Below are 25,127 nucleotides of genomic sequence, written 5' to 3' on the forward strand. Positions count from 1 at the left end.
GGGTGAAGAATGGAAAGAAAAATGTATGCACATAACCAGATTTTCCCCTGTTGGAGCTCAGTTACAGAAAAACTAGATCAGTACCATAACTTGTGAAAATATACTAGAGAATAAAAGGAACATTTACTCTGAAACACTTTTGAATTTCAGAAATTTAAGAGAAGCCAGAGATAATGCGGTGACTGAAAGAGAGAGAGCTATTGCAGCTGAAAGAGATGCGTTAGGAAAACATGAGCAGCTTTTAGAACAGTAAGTACGTTCACCTTTCTTTTTCCTTTCACATTTATTTAAAAAGAGACTTAAAACATTTGTACAAATAAAGTTGAGGTTTCTGGTTTCAAACTACTTGTTCAGAGGTGTGTCACTGTGCTTGACAGCTTGAGCTTCTCCTTTCACCCTGTCCAGGCTGTCATATTTAGATCTCTGACAAGCTAACTAGTGTAAATTGTTACTGGGAGCGAAGAATTGGAAAAGCCAAGTTTCTAGTAAACCATTTGAAAATTTAGCAGAAAAAAGTAAACTTCCCAACGAATGTATATTTTCCTGAACTGTAGTTTGGTAGTTGTTGTCTTTATTGGCATCTTGAATCCATTAGCAAAGATTAGAGATTTCCTTTGGCTCTCCGTGCTAAGCTGTGGAACATTCTGTTTATTGGCAATATGGACATTCTGCACTACAACTGTTAATTTGTCTGCATAACAACCTTTTTTAGGTAGTTAACTGCTGTCTCTGTCCCACTCTTTTAGTCATTCAACCTCATGGCTCCCTGTTCTTAGCTCCTTCAACCTTAGAGACCCTTTTCTCACTCAGATTGCCAGCTGGAAATTCTTACCAGATAGGAAGTCAGAAGTCACTTATTGCTTCATTCATAAGGCTGTTATATCAGTGTTACGATAAAATCTGTGCTACAGCTTTTGACACAGCAGTCATGCTATTGAACACTTCTCTTCTCTTGAGAAAGAACTTGGCAGACAGTCTTGGTTTATTGTCGGTCATTTTCATATTTATCATGAGATTTTCATAAGACTGCAAGCGGTGACATAAAAGTGTAGCATCTTTTATTACTGACTAACATCACTTGGCTTTTGATGTGAAAGTAAATCCATTTTGAAATTTTATGACAGATGTTAATGACAGTTTTGTGCTTATGTGAAAGCTTTTTATATCAGTAAGCTTCTTTTTTAAATAATATATACTAATATGTTTTTGGTCTCTGGTCTCTTTCTAAAGTGTGACATGTCGTATTTGATTTTCTTGCATATAAAGCAGTAAAGAGTATAAATTAATGATTAGGATGTCATAACTGAATTAGGTCAAAATAAAATTATGACATATAAGGTTGTTAATATATTATTAAACTTGAAATCAGCATTTCTGGGAAAGATGCTTATACGTACTTTGGTTTTTAGCAAATTGTCCATTAAAAAAAATATCTGTAGTCATTTTATCATTAAACAAAGCACTTCTGGATTAACCTTGTATTTTTGCTGACTTTTATCAAACATATCCCACTCCCGCATGACCATGGGTCTTTGGGATACCTATGCTCTAAATTATTTTAAGATATGAATGTATGGGGAAAATGAAACAAGTTAGCAAACAATGGCTGACATCAATGACCACACAGTTGCACAATAGAAATCCCCTGGCGCATCACGACTTCCACTTTCTCCTTTCCCTCTTCCAGCACCCTTCCCCTGTGGCGCGAGCACACACACACAAACAAACAAATCTGACCGGTGAGCTGGCTGCAGGGGAGCGAAGAAGAAGGAGAAGCCACACTGCATGAGCAAATACCACTTTGGAAACATTTTAAGCATGTGGTGCCTTCAAAATTACAGTGGGTGATATCGAAATCATACTCTTGAGTAGGCCTATTGAAATGGGTAAATTCTGAGAATGTCTAATGTTAAAGTAACCACCCGGTATTAGTGAAACAAATATTTTTTTAAAAAAGCAAACTTTGCTCTGGTTCCTGCTTCTGCCACCTGCTGCTTACAAGGGAGTATATACCATTAAGTTTTCTTCAGAATAGATCATGCTTATTAATTTCAATGGGCCTAAAGGTAAAGGTAAAGGGACCCCTGACCATTAGGTCCAGTCGTGACCGACTCTGGGGTTGTGGCGCTCATCTCGCTTTACTGGCCAAGGGAGCCGGCGTACAGCTTCCGGGTCATGTGGCCAGCATTACTAAGCTGGTTCTGGCGAACCAGAGCAGTGCACGGAAACGCCATTTACCTTTCCGCCAGAGCGGTACCTATTTATCTACTTGCACTTTTGACATGCTTTCGAACTGCTAAGTTGACAGGAGCTGGGACCAAGCAATGGGAGCTCACCCCATTGCGGGGATTCGAACCGCCAACCTTCTGATCGGCAAGTCCTAGGCTCTGTGGTTTAACCCACAGTGCCACCCACGTCCCTTTCAATGGGCCTACTCTGAGTGAAATCACCACCTGTCAATCATCATAATGTCAGGTGACATTATGCACAGCGCTTTCCAAATGTCGAACAATGCACTGGTTGCTGGGCACTCGGGAGGCGCAGTGCAAGGAGGTTTTCAAGCCCTGTGCTTGAGCATAAAAGCCCTTTGCACAGCAAGTAGCTCCTTGAGTGTTTTGCATTTGCAAAGCACTGCTCAATCAACGAGCTGTCAGGTGTTTGGGAAGTGCAGTTCAAAGTGCTTTGCAAGCCCTGCACTTCACGTTCACAAAGCCCTTGGGGAGCAGCGTGCAAGAGGCTTTTCAGGCACTATCGATTAATAGTGCCTGTGGTGCACCTTTCAGCCAACCTGCTCCCATGTAGGATGTCCAATATAGGACAGGTGGATGTGACTAGGCTGAAACAGTCTCACGGACTGGTGGTTCCCCATCCCCGATTTAAAAGAATGGAGTGGGAGGCATGAAATATTGTTGCAAGTTTGCTTCATTGATGAAGATAATTGATCTTTGGAAGATACGGAGGGGAGAGGGCAGAACCAAAGGGAAAGGAAGTGTTAATTATTTGAAGCCATCCTGATTCAACAGGATTAGATGTAACGTGCAGCCAAATCAATAAATAACATTTCTTTGTATGAGCACGTACTTGGGGTGTTCAGGACTGATCAAAAAGACAAAAGTGTATTGTTGCTAACCAAGCCCTAGTTACCAGTGTTGGTATAATCTGAAACTTCCAAACATATTTGTTTATACAAAGTATATGGAATGTTGCCTAGCCAGACTGGCAGTTAAGAAATGCCTCTGGCAAACCGTGTGATGAAGAGTGTAACTAACACCAAATTTTCTAGTCAGTGCAATTATTATAACTTTATTCTGGTGACTAATAAATCAGTTTCTTAGTCCAATACCTGTTTATAAAACAGAAACAAAATTAGCACCATAATTAAACAGTAAGTCTCCATATTTTAAAACTCAAACATAGATTTTAAAATCTGCTCTTTTTAGTTATAGAATCTTGTCTTTTTCTGAAGCAATTGATCGCTTACATCAGCCTGAAAAGCTGTGTTCTCTGTGCTTTTGCAACTGCAAATACTATTGCTAAAGGTGAGTCACAAGTTCCAGAAAAGGAAAATCTCTGTGGATGTCAGGTGTAAGGCAACGTAAGGCAAACACTAATTAAGAAAAATAAATTCTTAGCCAGCAAATCATTACTGTAATAGGAAACCTACTACCCCAGAACCACCTCAAAAAGGCAGTCCTGGGGTTGGGAGACTCTTGAGCAAGGTATGGCACAGAGGGCTGCAGATGGATAGGAGATCTGGTATAAATCATGGGACCCTTCCTCCTTTGTGCAACTGGAAGTCCTGTCCTGCATGCACTAAACATGTTTCAATCCAAGCTGTTGACCGCTTCATGAGCTATCAAGCTCCACAATGTGTGTTCAGCTGTAGCTATGCATTTAAACATGTATATTTTATAGGTTACAAATGCATCACAGACCCCATCAAAAAGATGTAGCATTGTCATATGGAATATCTTCTTAGAACTTGAAAATACAGTGGACCCTCCGGATATGAACTTAATATGTTCGGGGGGTCCTTACGTACCCCGAAAAGTCCACAACATGAGGCGCCGCTTCTGCGCACGGCACAATAGAGCACTTCTGCGCATTCGTGTGCGGCGAAACCCGGAAGTGTACACTTTCGGGTTTGCCACGTTCGCAACCCAAAGGTAACATAACCCGACAGTCCACTGTACTTGTAAAACCATGTTTGAAACTGTGGGCAGACTTTTAAGCATGCTGTTTATTTTTTATCTTTATTTATTTCATAAAATTTATACACCACTTGATTGGGGGGGAAAACCCTTCAAAAATAAAAGAAGAAAATCAAGAAAAATTTACAACAGTACCTTAAAACAGGCAAAAGTTAACATGCTAAAAGAGATTAAAAATACCTCAACTTCCTAAGCATCTATAATTGTTATAATCCTGTTTGGATAGTATGCCTTATGGACTATCACTGGACTACTTAACATTTATTTATTTCTTTAAAATACCAGTATATACCACAATTCCATTAAAATTATCAGAGCTGTTTACAACAATTATACATATATACAATTAAAACCACATAAAAATTTAAATAGGAGATCGTTAACAACAACAACAACAATAATAATAATTTATTTATAACCCACCCATCTGGCTGGGTTTCCCCAGCCACTCTGGGCAGCTTCCAGCAAAATATTAAAAATACAATAAAATATCAGACATTAAAAACTTCCCTAAACAAGGCTGCCTTCAGATGTCTTCTAAAAGTCAGATAGTTCTTTATTTCCTTAACATCTGATGGGAAGGCGTTCCACAGGGTGGGCGCCACTATTGAGAAGGCCCTCTGCCTGTTTCGCTGTAACTCCGCTTCTCGCAGTGAGGGAACCGCCAGAAGACCCTCGGTGCTGGACCTCAGTGTCCAGGCAGAACGATGGGGATGGAGACACTCCTTCAGGTATACTGGGCCGAGGCCGTTTAGGGCTTTAAAGGTCAGCACCAACACTATGAATTGTGCTCGGAAACATACTGGGAGCCAATGTACCAAGACCGGTGTTATGTGTTCTTGGTGGCCGCTCCCAGTCACCAGTCTAGCTGCCACATTCTGGATTAGTTGTAGTTTCTGGGTCACCTTCAAAGGTAGCCCCACATAGAGCACATTTGCAGTAGTCCAAGCGGGAGATAACCAGAGCATGCACCACTCTGGCGAGACAGTCCGCAGGCAGCCTGTGTACTAACTATTGCAGGAGGTGTACTTTTTAACTGTCTCCATAAGCCTCCATTTATTTGTGAAACAGTCTGATCCTGAATCTAAAAGTTAAAGAAAAATCCACGGAGTCTGAAAATAGTGATACCTGCCTGCTATCCTGCCTTCATTCTACGATAAAGTGGCATTTGACTTTTCGACAAAAAGAGACCCTTTCGACTATTATTAATGGGACATGAATGCATTGATCTAGCAACATATAAATTTTCAGCAATAGTGCTGAAGGAGTATCAGCCTCTGACCTTCATTCGCCTCAATGTTCCATAATGTTTAGTGTCTGTAGCTGGAATCTGTTGCTTTGCTTTGCTTTGCTTTGGTTTTGCTTTAACAATTTCTTTGGGCAACATTTATCTCCACAAATAAAGCTGTCCCGGCCTCCTTTTGTGGGTTTTTTTGCCCTTGACAGTAAGGAAAACTGACTTGAGAAAATATCTTATAGTACTGTGTCTATAAGCGTGTATCTTGGGAGGCTTGGAAGTCACACTGTCACAAATTCAAGGATGTGTATTCTGCAGTCGGAACTCCCTAGCACTGCTGTGGTTTTGGGGTTTTTTTATTGCTTAAGAGGTATAAGATGACTTGCTTTCACATTGGCTTATGACTCAGAGTAGCTACCACTTTGGCAACACATTTGCATACAGATGGACAAAGAACCCAAAATGCAACAATACCAGGATTTGGCATAAAGTCTTTGCATCTCTATTCTTTAAAAGAATGGTGTTTAACACTTCCTCTCTAAAGACTGACTTTAGAATCCAGAGGGTTGAGCTTTTGGCCTTGGCTTTAATCCAAGGCAAGCTTCACCAACTGCTATTTTAAAAAGGAAAACAAAGGCTTATTAAAAAGCAGTGGGGCAAAAACTTGACCTGCAAAAAACAAAAGGAAGCATTTATTTATTATATTTATTTAACTCACCCCTTCCCCTCCTGTAATTTCAAATCAGTTTTCAAAGTGGCTTAGAGAAAAAGATAATAAAACAATGAAGGGAACAGCATCAACATGGCATCAAATGGCTAAAATCAACTAAATGTGTGTGCAAATGGCTGGCACTTAAAACTTTTCATGCTAGGCACCAGATAAGCAGCTCTAGAGAGAGATTTCCGTGATTGGGGTGTCCGTATTGAGAGGGCTCTCTCCTGGTGATAACTGATTGCTATGGCACCTGCAGAATGGTCTCCTTTGCAGAATGTTTTACACAGGAAAGATGCCCCTCATATATGTATATTAACTTAGAAGTTGGAGACTCGCCAATATTATCTTTGGTGGCTAATCAATTGGGCACCAACACCAAACACATTGCTAAAACCAGTACAGTGGCACCTCGGGTTACATACGCTTCAGGTTACATACGCTTCAGGTTACAGACTCCGCTAACCCAGAAATAGTGCTTCAGGTTAAGAACTTTGCTTCAGGATGAGAACAGAAATCGTGCAGCGGCAGCAGGAGGCCCCATAAGCTAAAGTGGTGCTTCAGGTTAAGAACAGTTTCAGGTTAAGTACGGACCTCCGGAACGAATTAAGTACTTAACCCAAGGTACCACTGTACCTTCTAATCTGAGACATGCTTCTGCATAGGCAGGTTCAGCAATCTTGAAACAGATTAGCCATTTTAATAGAGGTGCAAAAAGGGAGGGCAGAGTTATTTGGCTGTATCCGGCTAAGTCCTACTCGAGAGTAGAGCAATTGAAATTAAATGAGCCTAAGTTAGCCATGTCCGTTAACTTCAGTGGGTCTACTCCTGAATAGTACTAGCATTGCATACTACATACAGACAGATTCTTAATTAGTGAGCTTTTTGTTTTTATGTTTTAAGGAAAAATGTGTTCTGATCTAGGATAAACTGTGATGGATTGTTCTTCTAATGGCAAAAGACACAGTTGGAACTTGAAGTGTTTTATCTTCATTTTAAAATACATATTTTGACATGTACAGATGGACATTTCAAAACTTAATAATTTACGACTTCAGAAAGAGTTATGGTGGCTCCCTGCTTAAGCAGAGTGGAAACAAGACGATTTCAGTAGATACCAGGTTGTACGTCTTGTGATGTTGCAGGACCTGTGAGTATCCCATGATTTTAAAATGACTAAATTGGAAGGCGGTTATGGTGTTTAAAATAGCATCAAGCTATGTTTCTAGCTAATGTGCCTGTTTCTTCAACTTTTGCCAAAAAAATAATAATATGTTTGAAGATAAGACTTTTGAAGCTTAGTTTACTTCTGAGCCTAAGGAGACATATATGAATTAAATATGCCCTGCCCTACAGCAGAAATGTGTGTGACTTGCTAGTTAAAAACAGTTAGTCTTGGTGATTTCTTTATTTTATTATTGATTGATTCAGATAATAAATCAGTAAAAGACACAGGACAGTTATATCCTACCCTCATGGTAAAACTAACTGGAGCACTTAAAATTTTAAAAGTTAACCTCAAGTTGTGAGCATATATATTTTTGAACATAGGGCGGTATACAGCTAAACAGTTCTGCTAGCACAAAGACTTTTAGCTACACAATGGAATGTCCCCGTGCACCCCCTAAATCTGCTATGGGGGTTTTGTAGCCTTCTGGAGTAGATTTAGGGGGTGCACATGAGAAGAAGAGAAGATAGAGATTTTCCATTATACAACTAAAAGTCCTTGTGCTAGTGGAACCATTTAGCTGGATACCACTCAATTTCTACATATTCTTATGTAGTATTCCCTATTATATACCTCAGGTTAATCTTCTGATTATATTGCTTTATTTGCTGGGCTACCTTTTAGTGTATTTTTCATCTGTGCTGCTACTGGACTTCTTCAGTATTCTATGCCCTTCTTGATTTAATCCTTTGATTAGGACAATGCATCCTAGTGGTGATTTCAGTTACTTTTCATAGCCCTTGAAATGCTATTTAAAACAAATTGCGGCTTGAAACTTCTGATGGTATATAATAGCAGCATGATTAACTCTTGTCTATTCTCATAACTATGTTTATGTTACTCTTTTAGCTGTGTGTTTGTATTACCCTAGTAACATGTCCATCATTATGATATGTGGAACAGACAAAGGGTCAGAGTGAATTCCTGTATATTGCAGGGACATGGGGTTTTTTATGAATGAAGTTGGCTCTTCCACCCTCCTGGTATCAAGAACATAGAGGCATCTCCAATAACAGCACTTTGTGTGTGTCTGTGGGTGGGTGGGTGGGTGTGTTTTAAACTACATTTTAATCTTGATTTTCCTTCAAGGAATTTAGGATGGCACACATTATTTCTCTGTTTTCTTTCCTCTCCCCTCCCTGCCCTTTTTTGCCACCACACACCGCACTGGCTTTTTGTGTGACAGTGAGTGGCAGCAATGCACCTATAACAAACCAAGTAAAGATGTGTACTCAAGTTGGGGGACAACATTGGAATTAGGGTTAAATCTGTGCTTGCTGAAGTGGGTTATTGTCTCTCCTCCAGAGCTTTCCCAATTGCAGCCCGTTTATTTTGTCCTGTAGAGCTAAATGGGAGCCCCGGAAGTGAATTGTAGAGCCTACAAAGAATTAAAAGCTGGAATTCTATTTGGAAAAAGCAAACTCTGGGCCAATTAACTGAAGTAATGGTGCATGTGTTTGTATAACCTGTTCAGTTTAGTCTTCCTTGGGAAAATTTGCTCCCCTCTTTACTCTGATCTTAAGCAAAGCCATGGCAGTTCATAAAAGCTGGATGATAATTTTAAAAACAATTTAAAGAAACGCTACAACCATAAGGACTGTTTTGTAATGTCATCCTAGATCTGTGAATAAAAACAGCAGTGAAAACAGACACATTTTCCAGAATTTTAAATATTATGTTTACTGGAGCGGAAGTTCCATAAATTACTGCCAATGAAGTGTGAGTATGTTTCTCCCACTTGTAAATGAGCTTTTATTTCCTACAGTACATATTCTGCTGCCACAATGACTCATCTTATACATGTTTTAGTTTAACTCCAAAAACGTTTTAAATCTTGGCAGTGGTACTGGGATGTTGCACCCTGCTGTAGAAACTTAAAAATTTATGGTCAGTTGCAGCAATAACCAATGTTTGCTGGTGTTGATGTCTCCAGGTTATATAGAGTGATTATGAGAATATTTAAAAGAATTGTGCATTTGTTGTTTTCTGAACAAGACTTGATGTGGTGGTGATTCTGTTCTCTGATCTGTCACAACTGGGCACTTGTTGACTCAGAAAATAAATGAAACAGTATTATCGGTTGCCCTCTCTCATTTATGCTAGCTAACTCCTTGCACATGCTTACAGATAATTGGTAAATGGAATGAAAAATGGAATTCTGTATGGGAAAATGTTTAGAAAAGTTGCTACTATGGGACTGACGTAGTTGTGAGACACTTTACAAGTTTTAATATCTCCATGGTGGTCTGTAATGCTGGTGATAGATTTGTTTATGTGTCTACATTCAACTTTTTTTACAGCTAGCACCTTGATTCTACGCACATTTACTTCTCAGTGTCCCATGGATTAGAGCTATAGAAATATCTGCTTGTGTAAGCATATTAATCAATATAGGGCATTTTCTTTCAACTGAAGCTTTTGTTGTTGTTGTTCAACAGGTTTTTCCATTGGAAACGTTGCCAAGTTGTACTTTTTTATTGTTTAACCCAGGACTTACAACGTAGTGGAGCTCAACTTTCTGTCATGGCGTTATTTTCTTTCAAATGTTCCTAAGCCTGATGGCATCCCCTGTGTTCATAATCCTTTTGGTAATTTATCTTCTCTGGATATGCTTTCCCTGAGCTGATAAATGACAACTGCTTTGTGCCATTTTAACTACTATCCTTCCAAACCTTCACTGGTGACACATGAAAGCTCATCTTACTCATCATGGCTTTCGGACATGCACGATGTTGTAATTTGTATATAAGCACATGCGAATTCATCTCTATACTAGATGACTTCTACCCAGATTAATTTTGACAGTTTTGCAGTCTTTAAGCTCACAAATGCCCCAAGTTTACTGCAACGGAATAGTGTAGGTTTCAGGACCAATACAAACCTTCATTCTGAGACTGCACAGATATCGTCAGAAGGCAAAGGAGGCTTCTAGATCCTGTCCATTAGAATCTGGTGAAAATACTAAAAAGTTTTGGGATGCAAAATTGAGAGGTTGGGGAAGCGTTGAACTGCTGTTTAGAACCTGTGATGTATTGAATGAAAGCCAGTAAACTGAAGCTCAGTAGATTATTTATTTATTTCATGTATAAGGTGATAGTTGTGTCGGTAAGTGGTACATTTGACCAGGAAGGTAGGCTTCTACCTGTTCAGGTACATAACCAGCCTGAGGTACTGTTGAATCAAGTATTGCCACTGGCCTATAAAGCAGGTTCGTTCACTGAGCTGCAGTCCTTCCTATGTTGAATGCACCTCACTTCTCTTCTCCAGCGGTGGTAATAGACAAAATAAAAGGGAACCTGTAGTGAGGGACAGTAAAGATTGTATTGGCTTTAAAAAATAATAATTCTCTCCCTTCCCCACTGCCTGGCCTGCCTTTTTATATGATGGTTCTTTGAAGGGACACGGGAGATGGCTTAATTTTGGCTCCCTTGTGCCGCAACACACACCCTGTATTTGTTACAGTCATCTCTTGGAAGTTAATGTCAGATCTCTATATACTTTATTTTTGTATCTGTTCCTGCAGGGATATGTGCCGTTTTAATGGTGAAGCCAATCATAAAGTTGCAGTCCTTAACTATAAAAGCAGACTAGTTCTATTGTGCTTTGCAATATGTAGTTAAGATGCAAGCTTTAGAGGAAATGGAAGAAGATGCAGAGAGGTTGTTGTTCCAAAGAAAGAGCTGGAAATAATCTTGACCGACAGAGAAGGAAGAGAGAGAGCTTGCCCAAATGTATTTTCTGCCCTGGCTTTTTGAAGCAATGCAGAACCTCCTTTGGAAATTAGGCTTTATCCTTTCAATCCGCACCCAGTTTAAAAGGATGCTGTTAGATATAAAAATCTGGATGAGGATTAAACAGAACTGATTTTATAACATAAATGTGCCTAGGTCTCACTGGATTTAACTACAACTTTGCACTTATTAAACTAAAATGTACTAGGTGTTCTGTGCAGGATTTGAGCGTTCTGCATTGCTTAATTGATCATTGCCGATTCAGTGATGGTCCAGATGTTGTGATTTTTATCGGCAATTTGTTCTAGCATCTGGATGCCATCAGTATTTTTGAGCACCTATTAGTTTTTATTTCAGAATTGCCAATGAATGTTGGTTTTGTATACTAATAACTCAATTCAATGAGTTTAACAGGCTTCTAACTAGACAGAGTCAATTTATTTATATACCACATATTCCCAGAAATTCATCTTTGCGCAAAGCACTTCACATAGAAAACAGTATCACTACTGTAGTACAGTGACAGTACATAATGCCCTTAGTACAACATTAACACACACAAATAAACAGAGATAAAAATTTAAGAGAGATGAAGCCCACCAATGGGTCAAATAAAATATCAAATAACTTCCTGTTCAAAAGCAGCCCCATACCTGATGACATTAGTGTCTGACAAACATCCTCCCCTCCTGTTGTTTATGCCTCAAAAGGTTAGAAAGTCTACCCAGAGTTCTTCTGCAAGTGGCTCCCTTATGGAGGCTCTCAGGGTTAAGCAGGTGGAAGCAGCCATCCTCTCCAATGGCAAATACAGTGCATGTGTCTCTGAATTATCTAGCTTGTATCTAGTTTCATCATGCTCATGATCCCATAATCAGTCAAAAATTAAAGAGCCATCCGATAAGCAATGGCTGGATCTTTGCACAGAAACGATAATAATTTTGGCCCAGTATATATAGTTAATGAGGGACACGGGTGGCGCTGTGGGTAAAACCTCCGCACCTAGGACTTGCCGATCGCATGGTCGGCGGTTCGAATCCCCGCGGCGGGGTGTGCTCCCGTCGTTCGGTCCCAACGCCTGCCAACCTAGCAGTTCGAAAGCACCCCCGGGTGCAAGTAGATAAATAGGGACCGCTTACCAGCGGGAAGGTAAACGGCGTTCCGTGTGCTGCGCTGGCTCGCCAGATGCAGCTTGTCACGCTGGCCACGTGACCCGGAAGTGTCTGCGGACAGTGCTGGCTCCCGGCCTATAGAGTGAGATGAGCACACAACCCTAGAGTCTGGCAAGACTGGCCAGTACGGGCAGGGGTACCTTTACCTTTACCTTTTATATAGTTAATGGGTGATGTTGGTCCTTACATGGAGGATCAGTCAGAGTTCACACAGCCAGCACACACCTAAAGTAACGCTTTGTGTGGATATCTGTATGTGTGGATATCTTCACGTATGTATACAAAAGAGCCTGATTTGCGTACTGTGTCCCATTTTTGAGTAGGAAGAACCATCCAGATCCAACAACCATTTGTGGGCCTCCCTGTGAAGTGACTCTGACTCTCAATACTTTAGTGTTCATAGGGAAAAGGGATGCACCAAGTAAAAGATGAGCGCTTTCTAGTGTCTGAGCTCGATCAAAGAAATAGCCAGATCTTGGTTAAACCCCCCTGCATTAAGGCCAGGAGAACAACAAGTATGAATAAAGTTACATATTATAGGACAGGAACACACTCAACAGAAAAAGATTGCAGTAAAGTGCCAGTTTGGTGCATGAAGCAACTGAGACCTGGGATCACATAGCAGGTTCATTTAGGGTCAGCTTTGGTAGGGCAGGTGTTAAGCATGTATCAGATACCAACATCGTACGGTGGTGGTGTCAGAGAGTGTAGGCAGCAATTGAATTGGGTGCCAGCAGGTAGCAACTAGGAAAGAGTGATTTAATGTCTGTTGGTGACAAGTTTTTGTGGGGTTTTTTCTTTAGGTTTGGTGATCTTGGAGGCCCACAGGATTTGAGAGAGAGAGAGAGTGTGTGTGTGTGTGTGTGAGAGAGAGAGAGAGAGAGAGAGAGAGAGAGAGAGTTTTCAGTATGCAAAAACAATATGTGAGTGGTGCTTTGACAAAAGACTTTTAAAATCATCTCAATAATACCCTGCATTCATTGCACGTTATCCTTATTTTTCTTCAAAATTTTGCATATACTTTGAATTAAGATTTTGTATTTTACTTTCCCCAGCAAAAGAAACAGTTCTGCACAATAGTAGGTTTTACTTGCTGCAAAAGCTGATTCAAACAACCCTTTTCCCTTCCTTCCTTCCTTCCTTCCTTCCTTCCTTTCTTTCTTTCTTTCTTTCTTTCTTTCTTTCTTTCTTTTCCTTTCCTGAATTATAAATGCTGTATTTTCTCCATTTCCTAGCTTCTGGCTACCTTGAAACACAGATTCCCCCCCCACACACACACACTGCATCCATCCCCTCTTGTGGGTTCTCTGAATTTCATGTGGGTCATATAATGTGGGAGTTGAAGGAAAGAAGCTGGAGGAAAACAAATACAACTGCCTCTTGGGTGGAAGAATCCAGGATAGTACACACAGTCCAGGGATTCCTTACCCAGCCATCAGGGAAGGGGGGGTAGGAATGACAGAAATGTATCACCACAATAACAGATTGTGTGGCGGAAAGGAAAGGTCACAGTGTGTCTAACTAGGAACTGAAATCTCTAATTTAATCTTTCTAGGTTTATCTTTCAAGAGCGCATTCAGCCAAAAATATGCAGTAGAGATCTGCTTATTCTTTTTTGAGCACCAGACTTCAATTCTTTGGCAAGCTGAATGTCTGAGGCATCAGGGAATGCAAGGGGGAATATTTCATATAGAGGCTCTTCGTTGAATTAAATATAGAAAAAACAAATGACACTAGAATAGTTAGCATGAAGAAATGTTTTTTTAAAAAAATATCTGAAATTTAAAGCTTTAGATAAGACCACAAGCCTGGCTACTAGAGATGACCACACTAAAGATTAAAAATACTTAAAATCTCACAATAAAGAGGAAGCAATTTTCAAACATAGTTGGACACAGTGTCAGGAACAGCCTTGCCCTGTGAGTTAATTGACTTTGTATCTACATGGAGACCTGAAAGGCATTGCTCTGGTTAGAATTCTGTCCCCGCTCCCCGTAAGCCTCTTGCATGTATAGCATTCTAATTTTAGCATGATGTGTTAGTTTTGAAATTTATTTATCCATGGCTTCTAGCCCTTTTATTGGAAACAATAGGGGGAAATGTGGCTTTGCTAAAATTAGTAGGATTGTTTTATGTGTAGCTTAATACATAACTAAAAGGGATGCGGGTGGCGCTGTGGTCTAAACCACAGAGCCTAGGGCTTGCCAATCAGAAGGTCAGCAGTACAAATCCCCACGATAGGGTGAGCTCCCATTGTTTGGTCCCAGCTCCTGCCCACCTAGCAGTTCGAAAGCACGTCAAAGTGCAAGTAGATAAATAGGTACCGCTCTGGCGGGAAGAAAAAGGGTGTTTCCGTGTGCTGCTCTGGTTTCGCCAGAAGCGGCTTAGTCATGCTGGCCACATGACCCGGAAGCTGTACTTTGGCTCCCTCGGCCAATAAAGCGAGATGAGCGCCGCAACCCCAGAGCCAGCCACGACTGGACCTAACAGTCAGGGGTACTTTTACCTTTACCTAATACATAGTTAGTTAAATAATCTATGATCAAACTATATTGGTCCATAATGAAAAATACTTTTGTAACTTGAGTATTTGGTGGTCGTTGTTTTCATTTAGAAGTCTACATTGATATTTCACTTATGTCGTTCCCTACAAATAGACCTGTTGTAGTATATATACTGTATGGCAGTAATGGGGAATCTTTTTAAGGTTCACATTTGCACTGGGGTAATTGGTTGGGAGCTTATTCACAACAGCGGATATTGAAATTTGTTGGGTGTTAGAACAGTAAATGTGTTTAAAGAAGCAATATTTGGTGCAGCTTAAATCACATCGCATTCCTTTTTTAAAAATCATGACGAGAGAGTTGAATTGGATTTCTTTAAATGCATGCTTGGGATTCCTATCAACCCAGTTGTTGGGCATACTCAGCATCTTCAGCTTAGGCAAAAAAATAAAAATACTGCATTCATTCAGTGGTTCATTTTGCAGCCAACGACCACAGATGATATTACAGCTGAGATGTTTTATGACGGACAGAACCACATTGTGGTACTTGATTTTGGCAAAAGAAGACTTCTTACCAATTCTAGAGGTAAAAGGAAACATAAAGGGCCTCATGAGAAATATTAACTTGCCAAGAGTAGTATTTCCAGCTCATTTAATTGTTGCTTATAATTTCTATTCACTCACAAGTTCACTTTAGATTAATCTTGTTAGGGTTTTGGTTGTTGTTATGAGATGACAGTGGGGAAAAAGAGGTCTTCCATTCTGATCGAAAGACTGGCATCTGATTTATTTATTTTAAACCCCCCCCCCCCAGCAAAGGAACCCACGTGGGTGCCTCTCTCAGCATGTAGCTCCAAGGAAAGGCTGATCTCATTACTAACTTGCTGTAAACTATCTATGCGTGCTGCGGCGTACTTTGGAAATGTATGTAGCCTGTGTCGTCTTATACTCAGCAGACTGTATCTGCCACAACCTCTCCCGCTTTCCCCAGCTTCATTACACTGCAACATCATTCCATTCTGCAAAGCAAGCAGGTGCTTGTTGAACATGGATGGAGCTGCGCTGGAAGAATGTTGATGGACACTCAGATTTCCAGCCACTCAGGGAGGTGTACATAAAATGGCCAGTTTCCAAGAAGTCTCATACCTCTGTTGTAATCCAAACTTCTCTGGCAGCGATGGTCATGGTGAAGTGTCAAAACAACATATTTCTGTTTTATTTTCATTGCGACACGAACACCTGAAGCCTTCAAACGTGTGACTTAGTCATGCAAATGTGGATGAACCAGTCTTTTTAGCCAGTGTGAAGGGCAATCTCTTGGTAGAAACACCTTTAATAAAAAGAAAAGACATTCATGAAATAGTTTTAAGCACTCAACATTTTTACTTCAACGTATTTAGATCTGTGGTATATAATAATATAGAAATACATAGATATATGTGCTGTATGTAGTATATAGTATTTGCCATGTGTAAATTCATAAATTGTATACTGGAGAGACATTTCATCAATTTGATATTTGATCATATCTGGCTAATAAAAGCATTAACTCCCATGTTCTTTAATAATAATATAATTATAATAATATTTATACCCTGGCCCATCAGTGTACGGTGATGCACTATACACAGTAGAGGAAGGACCATTGAAGACCACTTACTATTAAAAACAAATGCTATTTAGCATATTATTTATTGTTTATTTTATCACCAGTTCCTTGAGAAACAGATTTAGTTTGTGGATTTTCTTTGTGCATGAGACTTACACAGTCTTTCTTCAATTCTGTGTATTTATCACATGCCAAAATAAGCTGCAAATGTTTATTGCCATGTTGGAAGAGTGGCAATGACGTAGGTTACTATTTAGCTACTAGTGGAGCTGCTCAGTATTCAAAAAGTTTTAAGAGGCAGTCATTAGAATGTGACTGCTGTTTTGATGGATCTTCTGACTGTTGTCACGTTGAAAGGATTTATCCCAAATGTAGATAATGAAGTATTTCTTTGTGCTTGCGGTGACAGACTAATGCTATTGGTGAGCTTGCTTAAAAACCTTTTGCCGTAGCCAGGGAGATCATTACATGCTGTTCTTCTGTTAACAAATGTTTGCACAAAGTTGAAAATATTACCACAGTGACAAAACAGCCTGAACACTGGACATATCAAGCTCAGGTTAAGAAAATAAATCCCAGCTATTTCACTTGAAGAGCAAAGTCTCCATTGTAATCAGCAAAGCTTAATAGTGTTTTGTGTTACAACATGGTAAGAGAGGACAAAAAATGTTTGAGGTAAATTAGATCATAGTTCAGTCTTTGAGGTAACAGCAGCGCTGTAGAAGTTACTATTATCACCAAACGCCGTTTGTTTGTGTGGCTTCTAGTCAGTCATGTTTTCTGTCCCTGGTCAAAGTTACCAATGAATGGGAATAAATAATTTCATTTTTTATTTAATTTACTCATTGTTATGTATTTTATTTTATTTTACTTTACTTTACTTTATTTTAATTTAATTTACTTCATGATTTTAGTTCTGTACGCATTTAGTTTAATTTCCATTACGTTCAGTGCGACTTTCATGCACATTTCTCCAGGCTAAGAGCCCTTGCTTAGTAATGGTATTCTAAAATTGCATTCCTTTTCTGCATAATGATGCTGTGTTGATGGTGATAAATGGATTTCTAATTTTGATTCCTTTTGTATTCTGCATGTTGTTTTGCTGCATTTTCATGTTTCTGGCCCAGTAGCTCCTGGTAGCGGTGGGGCAGAGGGCATTAAAGCAGTGATTATGGTACAGCATTTACAGCAAGAAGCTTTAACAGAGCCGTAAGCTTCTCCTCAGTCTGTCGAAAAGAGAGATTTTACTAAACCAAAATGCAAAACGCTATGTACGTTTAATTACTAGATGGGAAGCAAATGCAACATCTGGCAAGAACTTCAGTTTAAATCACTTTTACTGTTTTGGACAACAGAAATAGTACTTAAAAGAAGATAACATGCACTAAGGGTTTGTCATCTACTGGGAATTGTAGCTGCAGTTGCCAAAAAAAATAGTAGTATAAATCTTCCTCTTATTTCTGTATTCACTTACATGGAATATTGCTACAGGAGCCACAATACAAACTCCAGTTTCACTGGGAAACAATTCTTATGCTAAATGAGATTGCATGGCCAAGCAAATGGCTTATTTGGACAATAGAAGCTGATATCTAAGAGCAGGTTACTGGGCTAAAGTTCATTGCAGGATTTGGGGGGGGTCAACTTTAGGTTACCTAATGCCCTTGAAATGGACTTCTATGGATATTCCATTAGTTGGTTGATTCAGCATTTCTCAAACTAGATTAAAGTTGTACATTCTGCTGCAAGAGATTCCCAGTTTTCTGTTTTATTTATTTAGAGCATTTGTACTCCGCTCTCCAGGGACACGAGTGGCGCTGTGGGTTAAACCACAGAGCCTAGGACTTGCCGATCAGAAGGTCAGTGGTTTGAATCCCTACGACGGGGTGAGCTCCCGTTGCTCGGTCCCTGCTCCTGCCAACCTAGCAGTTCGAAAGCACATCAAAGTGCAAGTAGATAAATAGGTACGGCTCCAGCGGGAAGGTAAACAGTGTTTCCGTGCGCTGCTCTGGTTCGCCAGAAGCGGCTTAGTCATGCTGGCCACATGACCCGGAAGCTGTACGCCGGCTCCCTCGGCCAGTAAAGCGAGATGAGCGCCGCAACCCCAGAGTCGTTCACAACTGTACCTAATGGTCAGGGGCCCCTTTACCTTTACCTTTACTCTGCTCTCCAGCCAAAAAAGGCCCCCATTGCAGATGAAATCATGAAATCAAAACAAGACACTCCCTATGCTCAAGCTTACATTCAAACAAACAAACATTATTTATATCCCACCCATCTGGCTGGGTTTCCCCAGCCACTCTGAGCGGCTTACAGCATATATAAAACATAGTAAAACACCAGACATTAAAAACCTCCTGATACAGGATGTCTTCTAAAAGTTATGTAGTTCCTTATCTCCTTGACATCTGATGGGAAGGCATTCCACAAAAGGGAAAAGGAACAATGAGAGGAGAGGAAAATAAAACTCAAAACTCAGACACCAATTTCTAGACAGTTGTTCCCATATTGACTTGCCGGCATAGTTCAGAGACAGAAGGTTCCTGATAGAGCTGGCCTATCACAGCTGAGCCAATGGAGTGAGCTCTGCTTCTCAGCTCTCAATTCAAAATTGATTATTTCTTCACTTTGTTATTTGTCTAGAAAATGTTTTCCAATTAGCCTTAACTCTCCAGAGTATTTCCATCAGCACAGATGACTAAAGCATGTTTTAAATATATCTATTATATATCCGACTTTGAGGTTATCATTTCTGAATGAAGCCCATTTAGCAAGAATGTGCTATTGATGGATATATAACTGAGAAGCTATTAAAGGCTGTGGCTTTCCCAGTAAGTGTATTCTACATGCACAAATTCTGGACTGCAAGTATGTGTAATGGATACATGTGAATCTATGCACATTAATTTCATACAGTTTTCTTCCACCCAGGAAAAATTGTGAAAGTGATGTTTTGCACAGTACTTGATAGCCCAGGTTTTGAGCACCTCTTTTGAAGCACCAAAAGCCCTTTTTTATTTCGATGGCAATCTTTGCCTGGGGTTTTAAACTGTAGAAAGGTGGAGTTCTTTATCTCTTAATCTGGTTTTACATTGGATTATGGGGGTGTGAGAGAAAGATTAGGAAGATGGTTCCTGTTTCTAAATGTAATTAATTTTATTGCATTTAAACAAATCCAGTCATAAAATATGCTAGAAAATATTTAATTAAGAATTGGCAGTTCTAGACAGAACTTTTGCAGTTTCCAGAGAACACAAAGAGGGGAGACAAAAAGCCTAAATTTTTCTTGGAGTGAGAACCCCAAGTTTAGGAAAATCAAGTATTTTAAACTGTGTTAGCTGTACCTATGGCAACCTTCTAATAGATGTCTAACTCAGCAGATCTCAAAGTGGATGGTACCTCACCCCAGGGGGCAGTGGGATTACCATGGGGTCACTAAGAGGCAAGGGCAGGGCTCAGCAACCTTTTTCAGCTGTGGGCCAGTCCACTGTCCCTCAGACCATGTGGTGGGCTGGACTGTATTTTGGAAAAAAATATAAATGAATTCCTATGTCCCACAAATAACCCAGAGATGCATTTTAAATAAAATGACACATTCTACTCTTGTAAAAATACACTGATTCCCAGACCGTCCGTGGGCCGAATTGAGAAGGCAATTGGGCCGGATCCGGCCTTAGGTTGCCTACCCCTGGGCAAGGGAGTAGCAGGGGTCCCTGAAGATGGGCCCCTCTGAGCATGTTCTTGCTTATTTACAATCGACCAGGCTAGAGTCTGTCTGAGCCAGAAGAGAAAGATGGGATACAGTATGATGATCTGTAATTTTTTTGTGACAGTTTGGATATGCTACATAAAGATATGGCTGAGCAATTAGACGGCTTTTTATGGTAATTCCAGATTGGGTGACAAATCTATTTTCACATTCCAAGGAAATTGAGGTAGGAGAGGGAGAACTAACTGAGCTACAAAAAGACAATGATCTGAAGTCAAAGTTGATGAAATCGTACCAGGAGTTTTGGTTACAGGAGGAATTTCTTATCTCTATCCTGCACTATGGAAAGTGATTAAGAAGCTCCTTATTGGGTTCCCAATATCGTATTTGATGGAATGTGCTTTTAGTGTGGTCATCCAACTTTTCTCCAAGCAAAGAAATCGACTACAAGGTGGCTAAACATTGCGATTTAAAACTCCTGCTTAAGTGACTTTAAACCAGACATTGGGAAAGTGGTATCATTTAATCAAGCCCATCCATCACTTTCAGAAGTTACTGAAAAGTGAACTAGTTACTAAATGCAGTATCTAAGATGCTTGCCAAATGACTATCAGACTTTGAAAAGCTGTATCAATGCATCACGTTAATCCATTTTGTTGAATTAATTAAACTAAATGGTTTTAGTTGGATTTTGAATTAATGTGAAATTAATTGTGTTAATATTGTCTTTAGTGGTTCGTGCAAACTGCTATTCTGAATAATGCTTTTTATAGGGCAGGGTAGAGGTCACTACCCTGTGCCTGGAGACAAGACAGTCAGGCCATGTATACACAGCAATGGCCAGAGGAGGAATGACCACTGGGAGGAGCGCAAAATCTGAAGAAGTGTATCTGAAGAAGTGTATCTGAAGAAGTGTATCTGAAGAAGTGTATCTGAAGTGTATCTGAAGTGTATCTGAAGTGTATCTGAAGAAGTGTGCATGCACACGAAAGCTCATACCAAGAACTAACTTAGTTGGTCTTTAAGGTGCTACTGGAAGGAAAAAAATTTTTTTTTGTTTTGACTATGGCAGACCAACACGGCTACCTATCTGTAACTGGGAGGAGCGCAGACAGAAGAAACACTACGGCGCATCTGCACCAGTGAAACTGGATGCCATCATCTGCCCCAGCTGCAGTAAAACATGTCTCTCCCATTTTGTTCTCTGCAGCCACAGCAGGTGCTGTGACTCTCCAACAGTTTGACTTTACCCCCCAGTGGTGCACTTTCCCATTGTCTCTTTGCAGCAAAACCATAGCATCATAATATTAAGGATATAAATTGTTTGCTGTCTAATTGACTTTGCTGAGCTTCTTGACTGTTTTGCATTTTATTTCCTTGGGTGTTTTCAGGTACAGACAACTGCAGATCAGCACAGAAAGCAAAGTAGCCGAACTTTTCCATCAGAATAAACTGAAGTTGTTTGAAAGCGAACGTCTACAGCTGATGCAAGAAGAAACCTCCAAGAACCTTTCACAGTGTCAGCTGGAATGTGAAAAATATCAGCGAAAACTAGAGGTACGTAAGAAAAGCTTCCGTAAGCTGTTTCAGTGTGGGCAGGTCCTATGGCGTGGCTCCTCAACGCCATTGCCCTCCTTCCATCAGAGTGGTGATTGGCTGGCAAGGAACTGCATCATTGCAATTTGGGGCTAAAGAGCAACTGCTTGTAGCACATGAAACAATTGAAAGAGGAACAGTAGGACTGCATTTGCTTAAGGCAAGTATTGATCCTAATCGTGCCGCACTGTTGTTGAAACCATTCTAAGCAAATGAAGACTAATTATTTTGTCAGTAGACATTAAAAGGTCATTTTGGAGAAGAGGGCAGCTGTGTTCTGTTGACTTTACAGGTGGCAATACTTATTCTTAGAACATCTGTTTTTCTCAGCATAGTATGTTGGCAGAAAGGAGACAAGTAGGACCTGCAAACAAGATTTTCCTGTTCAGTGTTCTAGCCAATTAGCCATCATTCTCCTAATAGTTATAAAAATAAATTATTATCACATATTTCTAATGTCCCATTGAGAGTCCCATGGACTGCAAGAAGATCAAACCTCTCCATTCTTAAGGAAATCAACCCCGAGTGCTCACTGCAAGGACAGATCGTGAAGCTGAGGCTCCAATACTTTGGCCACCTCATGAGAAGAGAAGACTCCCTGGAAAAGACCCTGATGTTGGGAAAGATGGAGGGCACAAGGAGAAGGGGACGGCAGCGGACGAGATGGATAGTGTTCTCGAAGCTACCAGCAGGAGTTTGACCAAACTGCGGGAGGCAGTGGAAGACAGGAGTGCCTGGCGTGCTCTGGTCCATGGGGTCATGAAGAGTCGGACACGACTAAACAACAACAACAACATTTCTAATGTCTAATAGTACATTTTAGATGGTTAATAATTTTAATATTTTTGCCTCATTTGCATATCTAAGCCTATATGCTAGGGGTCACTAACATTTCTGGGCCAGTGGGCACATTTATAATTTTAAGGAAGGGCCATTGGTGCCAATCACAGAATAGCTGTTATGATGGCATGTTATATCACAAATTGGAAGTGTGGGGGCACAGCATAACTTGAAATGGTTGCTGTGGGGGCATAGTAAAAACACAAAATGGATATTTACTGAGACCTGTTGTGGGCACCCAAGGAAGTTCATAGTTGGTTACCCCTGCTATTTGTCTTCTGGAAGCATTGTAAAGCTGTTTGGACTGAACTTTCTTGTTTAGGACCTAAGGTTAAGTAAGTACAGTATGGATAATTTTTTATTTTTATGTTTTTTATTTACGTACATTTAATTGGGTTTTACCTTTTGGTATTGCTAATTTGTTAAATGGTTAATCACACAGGACCTTTAAAGAGCTGTCATAGACATGGCAATAAACTTTTTTTTTTAATAATGTATGCTGTTTTCACACTTGCAGGCGTTTGCTTCCAGCACAGCTGCGTTTTAAGTTGTTAGGGCTGGGTTGAGTCTCTCCCTCCCCCATTTTTAAATAAGTTTTTCTCTCCAAATAAAACTATATCTTTTCTTCTATGACACTTGTTTCTTTCAGTGTAATCCAGTGTAATCAGATTTTTGCACAAACAGGAGACAAGATTCAAACGAGGTCCCCTCTCCCCCCCCCAAAAAAATAATTCTATTATTTCCACCCACCTGGTACCTCAAGCTACCTTTCTCTGACTTTCAGTAGCAGCTTCTTGGAGGACTGCAGTAGGAAGCAGGAGATGGTCACCTGAAAAGGGATGTTGTTAGGAGACTCCTGCAATTCTCAGAATTCTCTGAGAAGAGTGATTGATTGTTAAACCACAGGGGTGGGCAAAGGGCTTCTCTAACATTTCTCAGCACTCTTAACAAACTACATCTCCTGGGGGTCTTTGGGGGAAATCCCTGACTGTTTAAAGTGATACGATACTACTTTAAATTTGTACAGATGGGAGCCTTGCTTTTTTGCATGTCTTTCTATATACCTGCTTCCATGTGGCATAGAATCTGAAGTTTGTACCCCAAAGCAAAGATAGCCAACTATTTATTTCTGACACACTAGACTACCAACAACCATAGATATTAATTTAGGGATTCAGCAAAGACTACCAAACCATAGACTAAGGTTGAATTCCTTTTCATGTTTAATGATTTGAGATTTGAGAATCACAATACAAATCCCTGTACGTAGTACTGCTTTTAATAGAGCATATTGGATTCTTATCTTAATTATAAGTTAAATAGCAATTGAACTGTGTACAACTCATTATTTTAACTGTTTGGGCTTTTGTCTCCATCATAAATAATTTATAGCCTTCTGTTAATTAACTTTCATTTTAATTTTCATATAGGTTTTAACCAAAGAATTTTATAATCTTCAAGCACTGAGCGAGAAACGGATTTCAGAACTTCAGGCACAAAACTCGGAGTACCAGGCAAGGCTTGACACGTATGAAAAGCTGGAAAAAGAACTTGATGAGATAATCATGCAAAGTGCAGAACGTAAGTTCTTTTAATTTACCCTGTTCTTCCTGTAGTGCACTGTGTTGGAATATTTTTATAATCTGATCGCTGTTAATGAGATCTGGAACATTTTAAATCCCAGGAATTTTTAGTAGATATTGAACATGCAGCAGTGTAATATTTAACATCAAATACATATTTTATTGTGCTTTAATTGGCAGTGCGAATATTTATTTCATTTTGATTATCTCCTTAAATTACTTTATAGTAAATACTTTTTACTGGCTCAGATTCCCCCGGGGACATGCATGTCAGATCTATGTGCAGATGTTTTTGGTTTGTTTTTCTTTCCTGTCATATTTGCTTGGCAGATTTTGCACAAAGGCTGTTGAAGAGAAAAACAGGGAGAAACACCCCATTGCACATCTCTTTAGTTCTGTTATGTCACAACAATTCGCCATGATCTATTAAAGGTGATGATGGGGGGCGAGGAGAATTTCTTTTTTATACATGATTTTTTATTGGATTTTTGATAATTTTATACATATAAAACATAACCATTTCAAACATTAAAATACAAGGTTCTTTTGAACCTTCGGACCTCCTTTCCCTCCCTCCATGGGTTCCATGTTTAAGTTTAAATTTGCTGCATCTTTTACCATTTTCCATCTATTATATAACCATCATTACCATAAATAATTCCGCATTACAAGTGTCATTACATCCCTGCCAAAGATTTTAACTGTTTACAGTGGTCTTTTAAATAAATTACAAATTTACTCCAGTCTTCAGAAATTACTTGATCTTCCTGGTTTCGGATCTTCCCCATCAGTTTTGCCATCTCTGCATACTCTTATCAGTTTCTTCTGCCATTCTTCTTTTCTTGGTATTTCTCCTTCCTTCCATCTCTGGGCTAGTAGCATTCTCAGTTTTAGTATAGGTGCTGTCGAAGCGAGCACGGGCTAGTAGCAATCTCGCTGCCGTTGTTGCATACATAAAAAGTCTTTTATCTTCTCTTGGTAACTCTTTACCTATTA

The 25,127-nt window shown here is 39.8% G+C and overlaps 1 protein-coding gene across 1 annotated transcript in view; it reads left to right on the forward strand.

The window, feature by feature from the left end:
• Positions 1–25,127, forward strand: part of PIBF1 (progesterone immunomodulatory binding factor 1) — an 84,710-nt gene that overhangs the window by 20,702 nt on the left and 38,881 nt on the right. The window contains exons 10-12 of the mRNA XM_083610648.1: positions 151–249; positions 21,504–21,669; positions 23,979–24,129. Coding sequence (XP_083466774.1) covers positions 151–249; positions 21,504–21,669; positions 23,979–24,129 — 416 coding nt within the window. The remainder of the gene's footprint in view (positions 1–150; positions 250–21,503; positions 21,670–23,978; positions 24,130–25,127) is intronic.

The sequence above is a fragment of the Podarcis filfolensis genome, assembly GCF_964270895.1.
Source record: "Podarcis filfolensis genome assembly, chromosome: 4".
NCBI classification, from domain to species: domain Eukaryota; kingdom Metazoa; phylum Chordata; class Lepidosauria; order Squamata; family Lacertidae; genus Podarcis; species Podarcis filfolensis.